This window comes from Marmota monax, unplaced genomic scaffold (assembly GCF_021218885.2).
Source record: "Marmota monax isolate L192 unplaced genomic scaffold, Marmota_monax_Labrador192_F-V1.1 WCK01_AAM20220418_F8-fsc00007, whole genome shotgun sequence".
In the NCBI taxonomy this organism is placed as follows: domain Eukaryota; kingdom Metazoa; phylum Chordata; class Mammalia; order Rodentia; family Sciuridae; genus Marmota; species Marmota monax.
This window is the reverse complement of record NW_026692781.1, coordinates 15,320,232-15,344,833: the sequence shown is the minus strand read 5'-3', so window position 1 is coordinate 15,344,833 and position 24,602 is coordinate 15,320,232. Positions and strand designations below refer to the sequence as shown.

Sequence of the window (24,602 nt, the reverse complement as noted above, 5' to 3'; positions counted from 1 at the left end):
TAAGTTACTTGGAAGCAGAGTAATGCTTTTGCAGCTTGTTTTTTAGGCTTGTTAGGTGGCAGCCTTTGGCCAACTCACTGATGGGACAATATTCTTCTAAATATTCTCCCCAATCTCTCGTGAATTTCTGTGATTTTCCACTTTGGCTGGTTGGATGCCTATGTGATCTGAACACTGTTCTCATAGTCCTGTGAGTGGTTCTTTCCCTGGCCTCACGTGTTGACCAATACTTGCTGAAGACTTGACACCTCTACAGATCTTAAGTGCTCTCTGTGAAGCCTTTTCCTTTCTGGTAATTAGCCTTATGAATCCTTGTCACCTTGACATCTTGGACCCCTAATTCCCTCTCAACCAAGAAAGACCACTAGGGTTCCCCTGCCTCCATTGTGTCCTGGACAAACTCTCCTGTAGTAGGTTGGGGCAATCATGTGGTGCATTTTGTTTGTCTTCTCTTAGGGACCACTGTCCTCCTTTGTCACCTGAGGTCCAGTGTCTTGAACACTGCTTCTTCAGGTATCCTGTGTGGTTTTGTGGTGTTTCAGGTAGAAGTTATAAACAGTCCATGTCATTCCATGTTGATCAGAAGCAAAAGTTTTGAAAGTTGCTCACACACACACACACACACACCACTTTAAAAATAAAGTCTGATTGTGGTTAAGTTTTTTGAGTGCTTTTCTAGATTGGCAGGAATTCCTATGTTTTCTATTGACAATAATCATACATGTTCATCCTTTTTGCACATGTGTTACTTTTCCAGGAGGGTACATTTCCTTTTCTTTAAGATTGCCTTCAATAAGTTGGCATAACTCACTTCTGTGAGTGAATTCTGTGGGTTTTTTTTGCATTAGTTTGTCACATAAGAGCCCCTTGCATGATATTAATTTATTACTACAGTGTTGCTCAAAATTCTTCATACATTAAATGTTCTGATTCTGAATATTGTAGGCCTCGTGTGGCAGAAATGCCCTTCATTCATCCTATTTTTCCCCCTCATTTTGGAAAATAGATCCATTTTTCTTTTCTTCCCTTCCTGTCTCATGCAGGGACAGATGCAAAGGGAAACCACATAATTAAAAATGATAAAGATTTTCTGGGTCTTAACTATTGTGCATACATAGAAGATATGGATGTAATGGTTTTGATTGAAGAAAATAAATTTTCTTTTCAGGTAATTATAAATTTGATTTGCTATGTAAAGAAGAATCCCTTGAGCTCAAAAACATATTCTCCGTGAAGCTGAAGCGGCGTTGCTCTGCTAAGCAGCCAAGAAGTGGGACTTTACTAGGCATCACACTTTTCTTCTGCCTGAAAAAGGAACAGAACAAATTAAAAGATTCCACCCTTGATCTTATTAATTTAAGTGAAGACCACTGCGATGTATGGTTTAGACAGTTCAAGAAAATTTTGGCAGGTAAGTACTCCTGGGAGTTGTTTTTTTGTTTGTTTGTTTGGGTTTTTTTTAGTTGTAGATGGACATAATACCTTTATTTTATTTATTTATAAATGGTGCTGAGGATTGAATCCAGTGCCTCACATATGCCAAATGAATGTTCTACCACTGAGCCACAACTCCAACCCCATCCTGGGAGTTTTGTCTATTTGATGTAGATTATGAATATACACATGTTATATTTATGGGTACAAACAACACTTGATTCTGTTGATGGCATCTTACCATTCCTAGTATGTTGAGTGTGTTTATCATAAGAGGGCATTGAATTTTGTCAAGTGTTTATTTCTACATCAACTGAGATGATTATCTTTTTCCCCTTTATTCTGTTCATGTGGTATATTACACTGATTTTTCATGTATTTAACCATCCTTGCATTCTAGGAACAAATCCCAATTTGTCTTAGTGAATAAGCTTTTAATGTGCTTTGAATTTTTTTCGTTCAAATTTTATTAAGGATTTTTACATCAACGTTCATAAAGGATATTGATATGTAGTTCTTTTTTAGTATCTTTGTCTGGATTTGGCATCAGGTTAATGCTGGCCCAATGGAATGAGCTAGGCATTGGCTCTTGAGTGACCACATTCACAAAGAAGCTTCTATAATCTGAAATAACAGTTTTTAAATAATTTTGTTCACTTTCAAGTTACTTTTAGAAGCATATTTTTATATTCACATCTTTCAGCTTATTTTAGAACTTTTTTCTTCTAGGCACATGTTGATAGCATAGTTTGTATTGATGCCTTGGGCATTTGAAAATAAGAATGTTTTGAAGATAATCTTTAAGGGACTTTACTTTTTACTGTGTCAATTGAGACGTGTCTATCTTAGGGTAGATTTTTCTGAAGGTGAACATCTAAGACATTGCTTATTAGAATATATCTCATAGATGGACTCTGTATCTGAAATTTCTAAATGACACTTTTATATTTTGCACACTAAACAAAATAATAAATACAATGCAATTTGGGTTTTTTAATTTTGGATTTTTAAATATTATCTAGTTAAAATATAATCTGATTTTTAGGGTTGATTTATTTTTTTTTTGTCCTCATAGGTTTGAAAATATTGCTTAATTTCCTTTTAGCCCACTTTTTTCCTTTTTGACAGATTGACCAGGGTAGTGGCAGCTGGTATTGCTGATGGTTTAGTTTGGGCTTGGATGACTCAGGAGAAAGATGGGTGCCAGATAACGAGCATGCACACAGAGATGTCAGAAATATTCAGGTCCAACATCTATGATCAACATGATGAGGACCCATGTTGGTCACTGGCAGGCCACTGCTAAGGTTATACCCATAGAAGATACCAATAAGCTGACATGACTGCATTAAAACTGGGAAACTTTGCTGCTAAGTAGCCCCATCCTTCCTCATTATCCCCTTTGGGATCTTCAAAGAGACCTGATTCTTTCAAGAGGGCAGGAACCCACAGAGGCCATAATTTAGTTCGTTCCTGAAAATGGAGAAAAATCAGTGTAATTAACTAAAAGCATTCCACTTTAACTGTGGGACTTTTACACTGTTATTTCAAATTCATGTGAAAAGATAAAAGGTTAAAAATGAAAATGAATCATTTCAATTACATTTATTAACATGACTAAGTATTCATTGGACTTGCATGGTCTGTAAAAGAAGCATCAAACTCTTCCTCACTCTGAAATCCTGATAAATCTCCCAGGGAGCTTATAAAAAGATGGCTAAAGCAACTTCTTTAACATATCTCACCAATAAAGCCAAAAGCAAGTAGCAGAAGATATCACAACAAAGCTCAATTCAGTAAAAGCAATTTTATAGGAGTGTGCCTAGCTATAAGCAAACAAAACAGCCCCCGATACACTGTCCAGATATTCAGCTTAATGATGTTTTGGTTTAATTTAATGTTAAAATCTAGACAGATTACAGAGATCACTAAACAACTTATTATCTAGGCTATCATCCTTTGGGGATATTACTTCTTGTACTTTTGATTTTGATAAGAGTTGGAGACAGTAAAATATATAAGGTCATAATCTCTGCATTGGTCCTGGAGTAGAGTTAATTTGCTGATTAAAAGCAAATAGACTGACTTTTAAAACCAAGCAGTGCAAACAAACAACACAGGATTGAAATATTCTAATGAAAATGAAAACCAAGACTATCTGAATAAATGACTGTCTCATCTCTACATCCAAGGGACAGGGAGTCCTTATAGGAGGGGTCAACTTCTCATCTCCATTCAAAAGCAGTTCTGGGTCAACTTCGTTGTGCACAAGTGAACAGCTGAAGCACCAAGACTCTCTGCCACTCATTATATTATATTGGTACTTCCTTTTTAAGATTTTATCCTCAGTTTTTCTTGCTATTTCTTTCATGTTCAGATCCATGAACTCCAGGTGTTTATTAAAGTGCCTATCATCTGACAGTCAAATATAACTGGATCAAACCTCTTTCCCTTAGCGAAGGAAGCCCTGAGTCCTTCTCAGTCTGAGATAGGGCTATTGCGTACATTTACCTGGTCTTCTCTGGCTCTGCTTTCCAAGGAGTTGGGTCTCCGTTGTATTATCTCCCCCTCTTATATCCACTGTCCCTGTTATTTGATAACAGTGCATCAGATTTAGCAAATGGTGATTGATCAGTGTTTAGCCATCCCTGCCCCCTGAAAGAATTCCTCATCTAAATAATTAGTGTTTAGAGCTAACTTAAATTTAGGAGATGATGAATTTTATACCACAAAAAAATATATTTGATTCACAGTGAAATATTAGGCAATTCTATTTTAGGTACAAAGACCTTGTTTTTAACTGTTTTTTCTGATGAAATCAACAGGTTGTTTTTAAAAATTGCATTGACTTATTTTGGTTTTTATCTTTATGTAGCAAAGAGATTTTTTTTCCTTCCAGCCTTTATATCTTGTCCCTTTTTTACTCCAAATATGAAAAACATGAAGAAGGAAGGCCTTCAAACCTCAAGGGGTTGGTCTTTTAGTCTAATTAGTGTAACACTAATTTTAGCATAATTTAGATATTATGAGTCATTTTCAAATATGCACATTTTCTCTTTGAATCAGAGCAATGAATAGGATGTGATGAATTTTTAAGAAAACAGACTGGCGGTACTGGGGGGGGGCGACAAAACAACTCTCAAACACTTGTGATTTTAAGACTTAATTGACAAAAGGTGACCAGATAATTGTAGGTTTATAAATATAAAACAATCTTAGAAGTCTATTTTTACCAGAAAACAAGTTGGCTCCTTTCATGTTCAACAATTCTGAGTGCAATTGAGTACAGCATCTTTTTTTTATTCTTAATAATAGAAAAGTCATCATAACTTTATGACAGGTGGGCAATAGAGGTTCATTCATCCAACACACATTTTGTATTAGACTCTGTGTTAAGAGTTGGAAATACAAAAATGAAGATGTACTCCTATATAGAACTCTAATTCTATACTCCTGTATAGAACTCTTTTGCCCTGGATACAGAATAGACAATTCATTGTATTTAAAAATGTATTAAGGGCAACAATGATGATATGAACAATTGAATAGGGACCACAACAATTGATTATTGATTTAGAGATTCAAAAATTTTTTAAGTAGTTTAGATTATGTAGTTGTGTGGTGAAAGCAATTGAACATAGTCTTTCTACTTTTTTATATACCTGTGATGCAAAGATTTTAAATATAGCAAGAGTGTACAGTAGGTAGGTTGACTTTTATCCATTTAGCGTATGAGCCAGTTTCTGCATATTTGAGTTTCCTAGAAATGGTGACTTATGAGCTCCTCTGAACACTGAACCAAGCTTTTCCTTAGAAACAATTACCTAAATGTTAATGGATATTCATAGGCTTTCTGGCAGGCACCCTGTATGGGAATAAAGAACACAGTATCCTGCAGGTGATATTTAGGGTCCTCAGAACTTGGCAGAAGTCGAAGAGAGAAATGAAACAAAACAATGGCAAAAGAAAACAAGAGCTCTAAAGGATTTGCTCAAATGACTTGGAGAATAAAGATGAAGTTTATTGTAAAACACAGTTGATTCAAAAGAAAAATATTCTAGTCTTGGCCCAATGGGATGTACTACATGATGCAACTGGGGATGATGAACCATGGAGCACTTTGAGAGGAATTTATGAAGAAGGGGAGAAGAGTTGATGGAAATAGATGAAATCACAAAAGCAAGTAGTATAGATTTTTTTTAAAGCAGAGTATTACATACAAAATCTTGGGGACATGCTTATATATTAAAATACAAAAGAAAAAAGAGGAAAAAACTGAAAAAAATGGTAAAAAAAAACATTGAAGAACCCTTTTAGCATAAGACTGTTGAGTTTTTCAAAATGGATGAAGGACCTAGGAATTAGACCAGAGATTCTATACCTACTAGAAGAAAATGTACGCCCAATTCTCCATCATGTCAGCTTAGGAACCAATTACCTCAACAAGATTCCTAAAGCGCATGAAGCAAAATCAGGAATCAATAAACTAAAAAGCTTCACAGCAAAGGGAAAAATCAAGAACCTGAACAAAGAGATTACAGAATGGGAGAAAATCTTTCAAACCCATACTTCAGAGCATTTATCTCCAGGATATATAAATAACTCAAAAAACTTAACATCAAAACCCCAAGTAACCCAATCAATAAATGGGCAAAGCAACTGAACAGGTGTTTCAAGAAGAAATACAAATGATCAAAAAAAAATATGAAAAAAATATTCAGGGGCTGGAGTGATGGCTCAGTGGTGGAGTGCTCACCTAGCATGCATGAGGCACTGGGTTCGATCCTCGGCACCACATAAAAACAAATTAATGTATCTACCTAAAACTAAAGATATATCAATAAATAAATATTTTTTTAAAATGTTCAAGATCTCTAGCAATTAGAGAAATGCAAATTAAAACTACACTGAGATTTCTTTGCATTCTAGTCATAATGGCATTTATTAAGAATATTAGAGACAATAAATGTTGTCAAGGATGTGAGGAAAATGATACACTCATATATTGCTGGTGGGATTGCAAACTGTGCAACAACTCTGGAAAGTAGTATGGAGATTCCTCAGAAAACTTGGAATGAAACCACTGTTTCACCCAGTTATCCCACTCCTTGATATATATCCAAAGGAGTTTAAAATCAGCATACTACAGGGGCTGGGGTTGTGGTTCAGTGGTAGAGCAATTTCGTAGCACAGGTGAGGCCCTGGGTTTGATCCTCAGCACCACATAAAAATAATAAATAAGTAAAATAAAGGTATTGTGTCCAACTACAACTAAAAAATAAAAATAAATACTAAAAAAAAATAAGCATACTACAGTGACTCAGCCACATTAATGTTTATACCAGCACAATTCACAATAACTAACCTCTGGAACCAACCTAGGTACCCTTCAACAGATGAGTAGATAAAGAAAATGTGGTTTATATACACAATGGAATATTATTTATCCATAAAAAGAATGACGTTTTTCTGGTATATGGATGGATCGGGTGACTATTATGCTAAGTAAAATAAGCCAATCCTAAAAAAAAAAAAAGTTGAATGTCTTTAATATGTGGATGCTACACACAACAAGGAAAGAGAGGGAGAATAGAAGTTCATTGGATTAGACCTATGGGAATGAAGGGAAGGAAGGGGAATGAGAATACGAAAGACAGTAGAATGAATCAGAGATAACTTTCCTATGTTCACATATGAATACATGACCAGTGTAATTCCACATCATGTACGACCACAGGAAGGGGAAGTTAGCCAAGCGGGGTGGCACACACCTATAATCCCAGTGGTTCTGGAGGCTGAGACAGGAGGATCACGAGTTCAAAGCCAGCCTCAGCAATGGCGCGGCGCTTAGCAACTCAGTGAGACCCTGTCTCTAAATAAAATACATAATAGGGCTGGAAAGTATCCTGGTACCATAAAAAAGGGGGGAGGGAGGAGGTATACGCCATGTATATATAATATGTCAAAATACACTCTACTGTCATGCATATCTAAAAAGAACAAATTTTTAAAGCCACAGCTGAGAAAACAGCCATGTTCTAGAATAAAATCACCATAGTGTATTATAGAAGAATCCTCATTGATTGAGTGTATTTGCAATATAATGTGTTAAATTCATTGGTCAAGAGTGACATTACAAGACTGCTGTGTTGGTTCCTAGTAGCCAAGTGAGTATTGAGCAATAGAGTATATATGTACATTAAAAAAAAAATGTTGAGTTTTGTTTAGATTTTTCTAATTTTAACTAAATGTAATAGTTACCCAGAGACAAGTAACAAAAGTATTTTTAATACACATTTGGAAGAGTTATTTCTGATATCATATTTTTGTTTCATTTCTAAATGCTAATTTCTTTTTCTTTTTTTTTAACTTGTTCTAATTAGTTATACATGACAGTAGAATTCATTTTGACACATTGTACACAAATAGAAGGTAACTTCTCATTCCTCTGGCTATACATGGTGCAGAGTCACACCAATAGTGTAATCATACATGCATAGAGGGTAATGCAAGCCAGATGTATTTAATTCATCTTGTTCTTGTAATGTAGCTTACTCTTCTATATCAAAAAGCTCAATCAGCTTTGAAATATAAAGCATAAAGGAAATGGGAAAGTTATTTGTTTTTCTTTCCAAAGATGTTTCTCTAGCTTGTCATTAGATGTCAAATCTGTGTTCTATGATGTCGGACTCAATAGGATGCTCTCTCCTTGAGAACAAAGATCACGGCTTCTTAAAACATTGATTTTGTTTAATACTTACATTGTAATGTACAAGAAAATTATGGTAATTTTTTTTGTTTTTGTCAAAGTTATATCATTGATTAAATGAACAAGGAAGAATTTTTCTTAGCAGGACAATGGAATAATGTGACACTCTGACTTAAATATGCTGCCAAGCGATGTGCTTACAGGAAAAAATAAACTGGAAATCAATATTGTAATGATTATTTTTAAATGAGCAGTTGTTATATGTCAAAAGAATGGTAGCTTCAGACATTTGGTTGTACCTTATTTGAATTGTCAGGGCTTGTCTCTTAGGGACAAGTTATTTTCTGCAAGGATGTTATATTTGAACTACAAGTAGTTTTTCTTTTGAAGATTTGAAAATGAAATTTATGACTCTGGTATTTTACCAGCTGAGTTGGACATTTAAGTGACATGTTTCATTTTTAAATATGTTTTTATGATAAGTATACATATATGTTTATTAATGTGGAAACTGAGTAAATATTTCTTTGATCATGTGATGTCCACCTCTTGCAGTAACTCAAAACAGGAGTCTGTGGAGTGTGACCACTGGACCTCCCAGGACTTGCTTTTGCAGTGTAGGCTGTTCATCTACCACTCACTCTTGAGCTAATTGATTCATATTTCCTATTTAGAGGAGTTTGAATGTGGCTTTATTTGAATACACCTCCCCCAAACTGAAGCACTTGAAAATCTCAGATTAAGTCATCCTAAGAATGCCAACCTGTTGGCTTATTATAACCTGTTAAGCCTTTTTATTTACCAGTAGGCATATAGAGACCTCCAAGTCTTCTAATTACCCAAATGCACACTTTTGGCAACTCCATCATTGACACCAGCAGAGAATGTCTATATAATTTTATTCTTTTCAATATATGTTTATTCTTATAAATTTATTCTTATAAATATATGTTTAAATGTGTTTTTTCTATAATTTTACAAAATATTGCTTATAAACCAATTTGCAAATAAGAAACCTACATTTCCTTAAACCACTACTGAAATTGAGTTTAAAAATTTTATTCAGTATTTTTTTTTTCCTTTGAATTTTCCATCGCTTTCTGAACTGGACAGAAAAAAACAGTGAAATTAAACTAGTTTCTATTAAATTCTGACTACTAGCACCACTTAACTTTTCCAAAGTTATCAAAATATTAAAAACCTCTAATATTATAAAATTTGTAGCATAACATATACTTATCTAAAGTATAAAAATATGGAAACATAGTTGTCATGTGAAATTTGCTTAATAAAGGAATAAGGAAGAAATTTCTCTTTCTGATGAACCTGGAGCATGCTAGTTTGACACTGTGACCCATTTCCATTTCAGCAATTAGCAGTATGAGAAATTCACCAAATGAAGAATCTGCAGACACAGCAAACAGTAGCATTAGTTCCCTGAGAACTTCATGTAATAGGAAAAGGGGACAAGAAGAGAATATGAAATAAGTACATTTTTAAATGATCAAACAAAAAGAGAAATTGAAAATATAAAATAGGGTACTATTGAAATTTTTTTTTCTTTTACTGTGACATACATATGAATTACTTTTATTAAAAATTCTTCCTTCTCAGGACTTTGCCATTCCTGACAGTTTTGAGAGGTTCTGACTGATATAGGTCTGGGAGGGCACCAGTCATTGATTCCTTTAGAAGACCCCTCAGTGAGTGTGAAGTGTTGCAGGGCCATGAGCCACGGAGATTGATTGTTTGAGCCAACACATTTTGATTTAACAAACATGTAGAAACCTGCATGCCTCAGTCACCAAAGACACTTGCTGGTAGGTTGTAGAACATTTTATTTCCTCATCATTTGACATGTTTTTAAAGGTCAACCAGTACCCATTCCTGACAGAGTCATATAAGGTTGTCACTTGTTTCCCAAGACTTTCCTATTTGTCTGTTTAAGAAGATTCTGGTAGAGGCTGAAAGAGCTCACCAGGGGTTTCCTTATCCCCCCCCCCACCCCAGCATCAGCTCTGACTCACAGCTACTACCCTTTTAGTGGGTAGCAAGCTCTAATTTGTCCTCTAGAAGCTACACATTTTATTGATACTTGGGATTAGTGACACTGGGCAGTTTTGCCAAGGGCTTCTCACCAGCCTCTGTAGCATTTTTATCCTGATAAAGGACTATATTTTTGTATGTAATTGATTATAATTATATTGAAAAGAATAATGGATATGTCATACAAGAAAAAATATTCCTGCTTCAGTCATTAACAGAGTATCTTGAGAATAGAAGTGGAGTGCGTTCATTCTCAAATATGTTATTTTCAAATCTTTTCCTAGAAAGAGGCCCTTTTGACTATGTTTTTTGTATAACTGAACTTCTTTGAAGTACTAATTTAGTAGACTTTCTCAGATCTTGTCATGCGATTATATTCAAAGTGCTAAATGAAGATTCTCTAAATGTTTCCAGTAGAGTGTTGAATTAAGTTTTCATGCTGTTAAATAAATTAGTTATAATTTCTTCTTTTACCGAATATTAAAGAAGTCATCATTTTAAAAATTTAAATCCTAATGATAATGGCTGACATTTATTAAGCGTTTACTATGTGCCAGACACTTCCGTAAGCAACTTTTATGAATTATCTCATTAAATCCTCATAATAGCATCAAGAATTACAAATATGTTCTCATATAAAAATGGGAACAAAATTACTTACTTTATGAGTTTTGTTGTGGAGTTTGAGAAATTGAAATAATGCATGACTGGTAATAGTGAAATTAAATTATAATTATCTCATAAGAATAATTTTCTTATTTGATAAGAAAACTACAATAATTTTTTAAAAACTAAAGTCTAAAATAGTTTAAAAATTGTTAATCTAAGGTTTAACAGCTAGTAGGTGGTGTAGGAACTTGGTGCAAATCCATATATATATAAAAATCCAGAGCACACTTAACCAATGTGTCATTCCTGCCAGGGTGGTGGTCTACTCTACAACAGTTCCATCACATTCATGGTACTATTTAGATTCTACCCTAAAAAATAGACTTCATGAACTTGTCAGGTAGCATGTACCTCATCCTGTTTGAAGAGTATTCCTCTCATGTTCTTTTCCCAACATTGTGATTTAGAACTTGGAGCAGGCAACATGTGGGCAATAAGTAGCATAGTGTGTTTCTAGGTACTTATACAAATGTCTCACCATGACTGTCACTGTTAAGATTTCTCAAACCCCTTGCATGAATGTCTTGGGCATTATGTAAGAGATGACAGACATTTCTTTGTTAACCTAAAGGAATTTTAAAAGCCATGTAAAAACACTGGTTTATGACTGGTTTTATATTTATCAGAGTTTCCAAAACAAAATACAAATGCTATAAGTTGATAGGAGAGATTAAAACATGAATCAATCCTTACATGAGAGTATAATGCATCCTCACTTTTCACTGCAAATAAATGAAAAGTAATAAAGCAGCATTTTCCCTGTATGTAAGTAGGAAATACATATTTCATATTAAATATCAAATTATTAAGCCCCCTGACATCATTAGACTACCATTAATGGTAATACAATTGTGTGGTGTTTATGTAGATATTGTATGTAACTTCAGGAATTTTATTACACTTATTTATTGGTGTCCTAGGTAGGTAGTTGAATATTTGCAATGGCTACACATTGTAGTACTGTTATAATAGTGATTTTCAGCAATTTTTTTTCTTTATCATCAAAGACAAAAACCATCTTCATTTTGTTAAAAAAAACCTTAAGTGGAAAATTGTGCATTTTGAAAATGCTAATTTTGTTTCTACTAGTCATACACCACAGTTTTGTTTTGTTTTTTCCAAAGAAAAGAGGAAAGACAGATAAAGCCTGTTTGTGTGGTCAGGTTCCAGGGCCCTTTGCAGTTTCTAATGCCAGGCTGTGTTCTCTGGTTCCTCAATACCTTCCTATATGTTAATTCAGTTCATATCATGAAGTCAGCTGACTGGAGAGAGAGAGACCACAAAGATGACTCTAATATCCTGCATTTGTGGATGGGAGTATCTGGAACTAAAATAAAAGAGTAGTTTTAGGAAGGAAGATGAGGAGTTCTCCTCTTATATGAGTTAGTGTTTCCTTGGGGTTATAAAGGAAATTTTGAGAAGCACATAAACCTGCTCTAGCTGGCTACTACATTCTTTCAACCTATTTCCAGTAATTTGGGGATATTTCTCCAGACTGTTAAAGTTTGCATCTTGAATAGCTCCCCAGAGTCCATGTGTTAGAGATTTGGTTGGCAGCTTGGTGCCATGGGAAGGTGTCAAAACTGTAAAAGGTGGAGCCTAGTGGGAGCTTTTAGGTCATTGGGGGCATTGCCTCAGGGAAATATGAGATCTTGATCTTTTGCTCTCTTCTTTTTGCATTGGGCCATGAAATAAATGGGCTTCTTCTGCCACACATTTCTGCCATGATATATTGTGCCCCCACACATACAAAACAACCGGGTCAATTGGTCATGGACTGAAACTTCCAAAACTATCCTGGAATAAATTCATCTAATTTACAAGTTTCTTATCTTTGGTATTTTGTTTCAGTGACAAAAATCTGACTAACAGAGAAAATTGGTACAGAGGGTAGAATTGTTGCTGTAAGTATACATGATGGTGAGGAAAAGCCTTTAGAATCAGGAATCATAAAGACCACAGCCATCACAGGCTCAGAGAACTTTTGGGCAGAATCTTTTGAGAAGTGAGCCTTATGGTTCCCTTCTTGCCCAGGACTGCTGAAGCAAGCAATACACTGAGGTCACTGTAGTCATGGTTCAAATGGACCCAGTTATGGCTCTGTGCTGATGGTAGACCTTTGCACTGTTTATGTGCTGCTGCTGGTTTGCAAACTCACAGAATGCAAGAGGCTTCCACCAAGATTTCAGCAGAAAGCCTAGGAGGCCAGGAGATGTGTGACAGGGTCAGACCTTAACAGGGTGATGCATAGAGCTGTAAGAGTAAAGCTGTAGTGGAGACCCCAAGAAGCTGGAGCTGCCAGAAACATGGAATATGTCCAAGGGAAGCTTCAGATAAAGGTAAAACCTGATGGAGAGAAAGGCCTTCAGGCCTGCTGCAGTGAAGTAGTAGGGTGGGGGCTACCCAAGCCTTTGGAAGCCCACATGTTGCCACAGTGTGCCCCAACTGCCAGAACTGGAGACTAAGGATTTAATGTTTTCCCTGCTGGATTTTAATTTTTGGTCTGATTCCTCATTACTTCCTGTTTCACCTTTTTGGAATAGGAATATTTATGGTGCCATAATTTCTTGAATGTTTATGACTTTCTTTTTGATATTTGCAGGGGCTCACAACTAAATTTGCCATGAATCTCAGAGGACTCTTTGAACTAGGACTTTAGTCTTCATTTGGATAGTGAAGACTTTGGGACTGTTGGGGATGGATGTATTTTGCATAGTGAAATGGACATGATTCTTGGGGACCATGTGAAATGCTATATTTTGGCTCTAGAATGTCTCCCAAAAGCCTATGAGTTAAGTCCTTGGTCCCCAGAAGGCTATTGGAAGATGGTGGAAATTTAAGAGATAGAGCCTAATGGGAGGTTTTAAGTCATTTCAGGGATGCCCTCAAAGAGGATTATGGGAACATGTTCTTTTCCACTTTCTTTTTTTTCACACCTGGCCATGAGATGAATTGGTGAAGAATTTGATGTGTAATTAATATATATATATATATATATATATATATATATATATATATATATATATATATAATATAAATGTAGATAAAATAAAATATTCTTTGGAAACTGAGGATGTAGCTCATTGTACTTGCCAAGCATGTGCAAGGCCCAATGTTCAATGCCAGCACTGACATGATAGACTATGCTACCGGAGGCCCAAAGAAGAAAGGTCAATTGGTCATGAACCAAAAACTCCAAAATCATGAGCCAAAATAAATCTTCCCTACCCCAGCCCCAGAATCCATTATTACTCCCTAAGGAGTTTCTTTTGGTGGGGAATGGTATTGGGAAATCAATATTTGTGAGTTAGGTATGCTCATTTTCTTAGAATGTCATAAATTTTATGTTCTTGCAGCAGATAGAATTAGGAAATAATTATTAGAAATCATGAGTTTACATTGATATCTCTAATTTCTGTACTATTCTGAAAGTGACTTTCTGGGTTAAATGTTAAATACATTGGATATATATTAAATATTGACAAATTCTCTTCTGAGGGATTTATTTTACATGTTTATTAGCAATATTTGAAAGTGTCTTTATTCACAGTCTCAATAATAGTCTATTCATGTACCAATGTTTAGAGAGACTGTGTAGCATTGTAATATTTGGTAGAAATAGTTCCTCTCAGTTTTTTTAGTGCTTTATGCTCATTTTTGCAGGTTAATTTTATTTATTTATTTTACTTATATATGACAGTGAAATGTATTATGATTCTTATTACACACATAGAGCACAATTTTTCATATCTCTGGTATACATAGTATATTCACACCAATTCATTTCTTCATATCTATACAGTTAATTTTTTATATACTTCAGTATCAACTTATCTAGATCTAGAAACAAAACTTGATATTTTAATTGAGAGCACATCACACTTGGAAACTTAGGAAGAACCAATTTCTTAATGTTGAGACTATCTTGCCAAAGTCAATAGCTATCTTTCCTTTTTGTACAATTCTACTTTTGCATACTCATGGTGTTTTATAATTTTCCTCATGTATAATTGTATATTGTTAGGCTTATCCACAAATATTTTATGTTTTTTAGCATTTTACTTTGTAAATGGAGTTTTCTCTTTCATCGTACTTTCTAGTTGGTCATTATGTATAGATGAAGGCAATTGAATTTCCTATGTTATATGCTATAAAGTTGCTTAATAATTTGATATCATCATTGGTCTCTAAGATTTTCCAGGTATACCGTTGTCATTTATACATAGGAATGCCTTACTTCTTTTAAGCTCTTACAGCTGTCACTATAACAGAACACCTGAGGTAATCAAAGATAAAAATAAAGAAAAAAATTTATTCTGGTTCACTGTTTTGGAGGTTTCAGCCTATGATCAGTTGGCTCCATCACCAATCCATAGCGAGGCATCAGGGGGAGCATGTAGCAGAGCAAAATTGCTCATCTCCTGGAGAGGGAGCAAAAAAGGGAGAAAGGAGGTTTCTGGAGTCTTAAAATCCCCTTGAAGGGCACTCCCCCAATGACCTAAAGACCTCTTAAAAGACCCATCCTCTTAAAGGTTCCCCCACCTCCCAATAGTGCCACCCTGAACACTAGTCCTTTAACACATGGGTTTGCCAAACCTTCAGTGGCATAAGAAGTATCTTTGAGGATAATAAAAATCCTTGCCTTCTTCTTGTGAACAAGTAAGTGGTAATACTGCTAGTGTTTCTGCATTGAGTTTGTGTGGTGTGGGCTGCAGAACAAACTGCATTTCCATTCACACTACTGTAATCTGTTCCTTCCTGTTATCTTGAGAGTTGACCACCTGCTCCAGCAGTGGATGTTGAATTTGTCAAATGTGTGTGCTTTGGTTCTCTTCCTCAGGGTTAGGTATCAATTCTGTACTTGCTTCGCTAATAAGTGCTTGGAAGTTCTCCTTTGTTTTTATGCTCTGGATCAGTTTTTATAACCTTGAGGAAATCCGTGTTCCCAAGGTTCACCACAGTACTCCTGCAGAACCATCTCTGCCAGGTTCTTTCTGTATACGGTAGATTTTTTTTTTAACTTATTCAGTTTGTTTTATGAAAACTGATCTTTTTAAGGTACCTTGTCAACTCATATAAGTTATAGAACCTTAATTTTTTTTTGTTTTAAGTTTCCCTTATCAATAGAAATTTCCCCTTATCAATTATTATGTTGCATGTTTGTTCTTCTCCCTTTTTTATTGATCAACTGAGTTAATGGCTTATCTATTTTTCCTCCAATACTAGAACTTTTTAGTTATTAATGAATGGATAACCTGTTGTTAATTTCTTTTTTTTTCTTGTTTCAGATTTTTAAAAAATTTTTATTGTTGGTTGTTCAAAACATTACATAGTTCTTGACATATCATATTTCACATATTTGATTCAAGTGGGTTATGAACTCCCATTTTTACCCCATATACAGATTGCAGAATCACATCGGTTACACATCCACTGTTTTACATATTGCCATACTAGTGTCTGTTGTATTCTGCTGCCTTTCCTATCCTCTACTATTCCCCCTCCCCTCCCTTCCCCTCCCCTCCCATCTTCTCTCTCTACCCCATCTACTATAATTCATTTCTCCCCCTTGTTTTTTTCCCTTTCCTTTCACTTCCTCTTGTATGTAATTTTGTATAACAATGAGGGTCTCCTTCTATTTCCATGCAATTACCCTTCTGTCTCCCTTTCCCTCCCACCTCTCGTCCCTGTTTAATGTTAATCTTCTCATGCTCTTCCTCCCTACTCTGTTCTTAGTTGCTCTCCTTATATCAAAGAAGACATTTGGCATTTGTTTTTTAGGGATTGGCTAGCTTCACTTAGCATAATCTGCTCTAATGCCATCCATTTCCCTGCAAATTCTATGATTTTGTCATTTTTTAATGCAGAGTAATACTCCATTGTGTATAAATGCCACATTTTTTTATCCATTCATCTATTGAAGGGCATCTAGGTTGGTTCCACAGTCTAGTTATTGTGAATTGTGCTGCTATGAACATCGATGTAGCAGTGTCCCTGTAGCATGCTCTTTTTAGGTCTTTAGGGAATAGTTCGAGAAGGGGAATAGCTGGGTCGAATGGTGGTTCCATTCCCAGCTTTCCAAGAAATCTCCATACTGCTTTCCAAATTGGCTGCACCAATTTGCAGTCCCACCAGCAATGTACAAGAGTACCCTTTTCCCCACATCCTCGCCAGCACTTGTTGTTGTTTGACTTCATAATGGCTGCCAATCTTACTGGAGTGAGATGGTATCTTAGGGTGGTTTTGATTTGCATTTCTCTGACAGCTAGAGATGGTGAGCATTTTTTCATATACTTGTTGATTGACTGTATGTCCTCCTCTGAGAAGTGTCTGTTCAGGTCCTTGGCCCATTTGTTGATTGGGTTGTTTGTTCTCTTATTGTCTAATTTTTTGAGTTCTTTGTATACTCTGGATATTAGGGCTCTATCTGAAGTGTGAGGAGTAAAGATTTGTTCCCAGGGTGTAGGCTCCCTATTTACCTCTCTTATTGTTTCTTTTGCTGAGAAAAAACTTTTTAGTTTGAGTAAGTCCCATTTGTTGATTCTAGTTATTAACTTTTGTGCTATGGGTGTCCTATTGAAGAATTTGGAGCCCGACCCCACCGAATGTAGATCATAGCCAACTTTTTCTTCTATCAGACGGCGTGTCTCTGATTTGATATCAAGCTCCTTGATCCATTTTGAATTCACTCTTGTGCATGGCAAGAGAAAGGGATTCAGTTTCATTTTGTTGCATATGGATTTCCAGTTTTCCCAGCACCATTTGTTGAAGATGCTATCCTTCCTCCATTGCATGCTTTTAGCCCCTTTATCAAATATAAGGTAGTTGTAGTTTTGTGGATTGGTTTCTGTGTCCTCTATTCTGTACCATTGGTCCACCCGCCTGTTTTGGTACCAGTACCATGCTGTTTTTGTTACTATTGCTCTGTAGTATAGTTTGAAGTCTGGTATCGCTATACCGCCTGATTCACACTTCTTGCTTAGAGTTGTTTTTGCTATTCTGGGTCTTTTATTTTTCCATATGAATTTCATAATTTCTTTACCTATTTCTACAAGAAATGCCGTTGGGATTTTGATTGGCATTGCATTGAACCTATAGAGAACTTTTGGTAATATCGCCATTTTGATGATGTTAGTTCTGCCTATTCATGAACAGGGTATATTTTTCCATCTTCTAAGATCTTCTTCTATTTCTCTCTTTAGGGTTCTGTAGTTTTCATTGTATAAGTCTTTCACCTCTCTTGTTAGGTTGATTCCTAAGTATTTTATTTTTTTTGAGGATATTGTGAATGGAGTGGTTGTCCTCATTTCCATTTTAGAAGATTTGTAGCTGATATACAGGAATGCCTTTGATTTATGTGTGTTGGAAAAGAAGAACTTAAATTATCACTATTTGCAGATGACATGATTCTATACCTAGCAGACCCAAAAGGGTCTACAAAGAAACTACTAGAGCTAATAAATGAATTCAGCAAAGTGGCAGGATATAAAACCTGTTGTTAATTTCTTCTTTCATTTTTATGTTGTTCTTCTACTTTGGGTTTATTTTGCTGTTGTTTGTCTAGCTTTTGTATTTGGAAATTTATTTTCACTGACACAGATATTGAAGACCTTTTTTCTTCTGATCTTTATTTCAAATGTATTTCATAGATTTCAAACTGAGCAGTTTTCATTAAAATCTTAGAAATTCTGTGGTTTTGTTTGTATTTCACCATACACCCAGTTTAAGATTCCAAGGATATTACCTTCCCCTTCCCCACTTTTTCACCTCTAATTTCTATATTTATTGCCTTGTGGTTAGTATGACCGAATAAATTACCAATTATTTTGTGAATATACCATGAGTGCATGAAAAAGGGTATATTCTTTTTTAGTTCCATTTTTTCTTTCTTTATTAAATAATCATTCACATCTAATTTCTACTGCATGTTATGCTTAGGATATGTAAAACTATCACTTGAATCAAGGTGGTTTTGTACATTTATAATTTAGAAGTGGAATATCAAAAATATATAAAGCTACTTTTAAAAACATGGCAACATGACCTGTTAATTCATATTCTTTCATATGAAATAGTTTTAAAAATCGTCATGGAGCCTGGAAAACAATGTAATAGCAACATAATATATTTTAGAGATACAGTAATAATGTCAAAATATTAAAAATGTACTTCTGTGGCTTAGGGTTCTTTGTTGATGATGCTATTTCAATCACAGTGAGTGCTGCAATGTAGATTTTGATACATATTACACAAAATACATTAATGTTCATTCAAGTGTGACTTGTCATATGAGAATGTACACCTCTTTAATTGAACAATTAACTTAAAATTATCAGTAATTAATCTTTAGCATATATTATGGTACACAAGTCTTTCCAAGAATCTTTATTTTTTAGATGGAACATATGTTCTTGATATGCTAACAACAATGTGACTTAGTTTTTTCTCCAGGTCTTGCAGATAACTAAAACCTTCTGTTGTAAAAGTTTAGTTACTTATATACGATCCTGAGAGGATATGTTGAAAAAGCTTTCTTACTGAATAAAATCATTATTAAAACATACTCATGGAATTGATTGCTAATATTTTTATATTTTCCTAGTTTGTGGGAGATTAAATATACAATTATGCCATCAAATTAGATTGTTGTGAAGCTAATCATATTTAAATGTTCATTATTCTAGTTGACTTTTGAGTAGGGAGGAAAAGTCTCCTTAAATCCAGCAGCATAAATTTCTTTTCATTCTGAATTTTGTTTTGGGAAAAATGATATACTTAAAACATGTCTACTCAATAACAACTTCCAAAAGCAGCAAAAATTCATGATATTTTTTTAAAATGATAAAAATAAGTGAATGGTGTGTTTGGAGGAATTTTCTCTTTGTTCTCTACTGCTTTTTCACTCTTGCTCCCTGAAACTAGTCTTTGCTCCTTTATTTTTTAAATGTTGAAGTATTGAAGTGATTATTTTGGTAGCAGGTGATTCTTCCTACTAATTGCTTTTTGGTCAGTTTTAGCTGTTAGAAATGAAGACTTGTTTACGTTGGCAGACTGAATGTGAATTTAGAAGTTATAAGGTTTTGTTTACATTTTATGTAGACTGTGGCATTAAGATTATTTCCATCTGTACATGTAAAGATCAGCACACATAAACTTTTGTTGGCAATAAAGCAAAACTGATGCATTTTAGTATAAGTTTCCCAAGATAAAATATCTGCAAGTCTGACCTTTTCTGGAAAGTTGTCAAATCTTATGTGTGAAAGGCTTTTACCATCACTGTTACACATTAACAGGGCATAGTTTAATATTAATAGCTACTGAGAGTTATGGTTAAGTGAGGACTTTCTTGTGTTCAGGTTTTATCTTTGCAACCCTTAGTTGCTTTTCTGTGTGAAATAGTTGTGAATGCCCACAAGGCTGTGGCAAGGTTCTGGGCTCTTAACTTTGATGAACACCAAGCCATTTCTCTCGTGCTGCACTCAGAACAGCACAGATGTGAGTCTGGGAGTGGCGTCCCTACCTCTCCTGTGAGCCTTTGTTTGGAGAACACCCCGATTAACCCCCACCCTTCATGGTTCATTGACTCACTGATAAATCAAGTTTAAACTAGTACATATTAGCACATTTGTTACTAACCGAGGAACAGTTGGCCATTCTGTTTTACTTTGCTGGTTCATTGCAAACTGGCGTGATAAAAAGGTCTCTACTCCAGAGTATGAATCAAGAGGTTACCAAAGGACTGAGAACTGAGTCAGTTGCATATTAATGTTGAATCGTACTTGTATTTAAATCTTGGATTATCTATTTGGGAGGTGATTATACTGTTGTAAACTTATGAATAAATGATCATTGCCACTTTAAAATGTATTTTTCAAGAAGTTTGGGGATTTATGTGTCTCACTATAGCTTTTGTATTAAACAGTTTGTCATAATTGGATGCGAGGAGACCAAGGTCACGGTGATCAGATGGCTGGTATTGCTGCATTCTAAAAATATTTTTAAAGTTTTTTGCAGCTGATGGTTTTATATAAGTCCTCACAGTGTACTGTATTTCTATATCACATGGAAATGTTTCTGTTCAATCAGGGACTGGGATGTACATGTCAATTTTCTCATAAAAAAGTGCTTGTTTGGCTAACTATAAATTCATTTTCTTAAAATTGTAAGAACTTTCTCCTCTTTCTAACCCTCCTGACCTGGTTTTCAAACTCTCTGAATGCTTTTCTTATGGTTTTAGCTCTCTTCATGAGAGAGAGGTTTATAGAATCACCTGGTGCTTTCTGGTGTTGAGGGCTATCTTGGCTTCATCTATGGCCCATCAACCCTTGGACACCTGCTTCTTTGCATTTTCCTTTCTCTTCTGAGTTAAGGAAGTTTGAGTGCAGGACAACACTCTGAGTCTTAGACCAGGACAAGAAAATTGGGGTTGCTTTAAAAACCAGCTAGTGTCCTGTAGACTAAATGCTGTTGTTTTCGGGTTGACTGAGTTTTATTGTAACTGATAATTTGTTTCTGGAAGGCGAACTGATTTAAGTTCTAAGCAAGAGGCTCAGTATATATTTTCAGTGCTGCTCTAAATTTCATTTACAAATTTAACTTAGAAAAGATTTTGCCAGGTCTTAATTATAATGTTTTGTATTCACTTTAAGATTGTAAATGCAGGCAGTAGGTAGGAGATAGGGATCAAATTACTTTCATAAAAGCTTAACATAGTAGCTAAAATAGGTAGTTATCTTTTCCATGCTAAATGTTTCTTCCAGAGGATTTAGATGTCTATCACAAATCTATTTTTGATAAATCTTTTATTCTTCATTATTTTCCTTAGACTTTTTTTAATTTTAGGAATTAATGTAAATGCTTTATAACTTTGGATTTATTTCATATTATGGCGACTTAAAGATAAAAACTTCTTTCTGAACTAAATTGTTTTTTCAGCATTTAGTTCTTGGTTTCTCTAATGCAATTCTCAATGCAGTTTCATATTTTTTCTTTAAATTTTATTCTTTAAAATAATACTAGTTTAGTATGTATATTTATTGGGCATCTACCATATGTGAGATGCTATGCTAGTAAAGATGGCAGAGAGCAAAATCATAAAGTTCTTGATTGCAAGGAGCCTGTGCCCTAGATCTAGAAGAATTAAGGAGGAGCAAATAAAATGTATCTGTCAAGTGATGGCGTGTACTACCAGACCATGCAGTGATATTTGCTGTTGTGGACAGAATGGACAAGGAAGTCTTCACTGAATGCAAAATTTTAGAAGAAAGCTGAGAGTAATAGGAAAAGGGAGTTCTATGGATATCTGAGGGCAAAATGTTCCAAGCAGAGTAAACAGGAAGTATATAGAATTGAGCAAGAAGTTCAGGTTCAGAGTGGAGTCAGCACTGGGCAGAGAGCTTACAGAGATGGCTCAGAGTAGGTCATAAAGGGCCTTGCAAGCTTTGTTTGGTTCTTGACTTTTATTCTGAGAAAAATAGGAAGCCACTTGGAGGTTTTAAACAGAAGAGTAACATAAGTCCATTTTCAAATGGATATTCTGGCTGCTAAGTGTAGAGTAGAACAAGTGAGTAAAGGACAAGATTGAAGTAGGAGGGAAGTTAAGGGGAAACTGGAATAATCCAGGTAAGAAATGGTGGTTTAAATCATGATGGGAGTAGGAGAGGTTGGTGAGAAGTGGCTAGATTCTGCATTGGTTTTTAAAGATACAATCAGCTGCATTTACTCATATGGAGGCTGCTAAGAGCAAAAAAGTCAAGGACAGTGTCAAGATATTTTTTGTTTTGTAATGAAAAATGTCAAACATAGAAAATGCATAATGTTATAATAGGTACCTATATTTGTCACCTTGATTCTATAGGTCTTAACATAATTTTTTTCATATTTGCTTTATACATTATGTCAGTGTTCAAAAGTAAATTGGAGACACTTCTTCCAGAAATATTTCAATATGCTTCTTTAAAAACATTTTACAAATAACTATCATTATCCTACCAAATGAATGAACAAAAATTGCCTATCATCTAATCCCTGGTTCATACTCAAATCTCCTAGGGTTTCTACAATGTCTTTTAGAACAAATTTGTACCAACTAAAGGAATCATTTAATTGAATACGCTTAAACTACAACATTACAACATTTCCTTCCTCATTTGTCTTATTCTGACATTGACTTACAGAAGAGACCAGATTGTTATGCATGCCTTAGTGTACGCGAAGGTCACTTGGAAATCTTATTTAAACATGAACTGCTGCTCCCCAATCTAAAAGTCCAATTCATTGTGTGCAGCATAGCTTTTTCTAAGGAGGTGCTGGGTGATGCTGGGTTGTCATTCTGAACACCATACTTAAAGCAGTACTTCTGTATCACTATCTGATTACTTATTTATGGTATCATTTAACTTGTTCTATTTCCTGTATTTCCTACAAACTGAATTTTCAACCTAAAGCCTTAATAAGATTCATGTGGGATATTTTGTGATAGAATACATCATAAGTAGTACTGTGTACTTCATTTTTCATTGTGTCAAGTGACACATAATGGTAAGTATCCCATTATTAATGAGACTAAAATTGATTCCTGATTCCTAAAATTGATCCTTCCATTGTAATGTTTACATTTAAAACTAGTAGCTATCGAGCAGTACTTAGGATTCACAGAGTATCTAGTTCTCAATAAATATTCCTCAGTTAATGGTTTTAAGATTCATTGATTATCTTTGCCTGAAATAACTATCTAATTAGGGGCTACAATATGGAGATTTCTGGTTTGATTTTTTTCATCTAAATTAGTGATATTTTCTATGAAAAAAGCATGTGGCTTCTGCAACTGGGGCTATTTGGCTATCCAGATACATATTAGAAAAAAAAAGGATAACTGCTTAATTTGTTAGCTTTAATTATTATTTTTAAGGTAAGGAACCAATGTTTCTGACTGGAACAAGTGGAAGGTAAGAAGTTATCATTGAGTGACTTTGGATAAGAGAGGTCAGGTTTAATGAGAAAAATCAGAATTTCACTTTTGAATATGTTAAGTTTGAGATGTCCATTATTCGTATGAGTTGGTCAGATTTCAGTTGAATAGAACATAAAATGTTCTGGCTATTTTAGGTAGAGGAGAGTTTCATGCAGGTAATAAAAATGAGAGCGAATAATACATCAAATATACTGGTAGCCTATAATCATTGTGGTTTTACTTTGTCTTTACCCCATATACACAGTCTCATGGAAACGTCCTATTACCAGTCTTCTGAAGGAAACAAAAGGGACCTAGGTTAGAGACAGTTCTCCATAAAAAACCAAAAATGAGCTACTGAAACATTGCATTCCTACTCAAGAATATTCCTAAAAAATAGGGAAAGGAAATCTTTCTGTGGGGCAGGACTTCACACAGTTGATGATAGTTGTCAAGGAGTAATGGGCAGAAGGTTTGATGTATGTTGATGTCTGGATAGTGGTTAAGAGCTTGGCCAGTCAGGATCTTGGAAGAAAAAGGTTGGTGACAAGGATATAGAGGTAGAAAATATACTTTTTGCAGAAAATAATAGACTATGAGGAGATGTATATTTTATGTAAAAGATTACCAAGGAGATTTCATTCAGAGGAAGGAATTCACAAGATATCACATTGTAAAAATGTCAGCTAGTGTCATTGCAGAGCATCCCTGGCGGGGGGGGTTGGGGTTGCACAGTGAACAAAGTGGCACTGGTGAAGGGATAGAAGAAATATGTGGTTTTCACAATAAGTG

At 34.9% G+C, this 24,602-nt stretch overlaps 1 protein-coding gene across 1 annotated transcript in view; it reads left to right on the top strand.

The window, feature by feature from the left end:
* The window catches only part of Cerkl (ceramide kinase like), a 112,161-nt gene that overhangs the window by 43,239 nt on the left and 44,320 nt on the right, over positions 1–24,602 (top strand). The window contains exon 2 of the mRNA XM_046447387.2: positions 1,169–1,411. Within this exon, the coding sequence (XP_046303343.1) occupies positions 1,169–1,411 (243 nt within the window). The remainder of the gene's footprint in view (positions 1–1,168; positions 1,412–24,602) is intronic.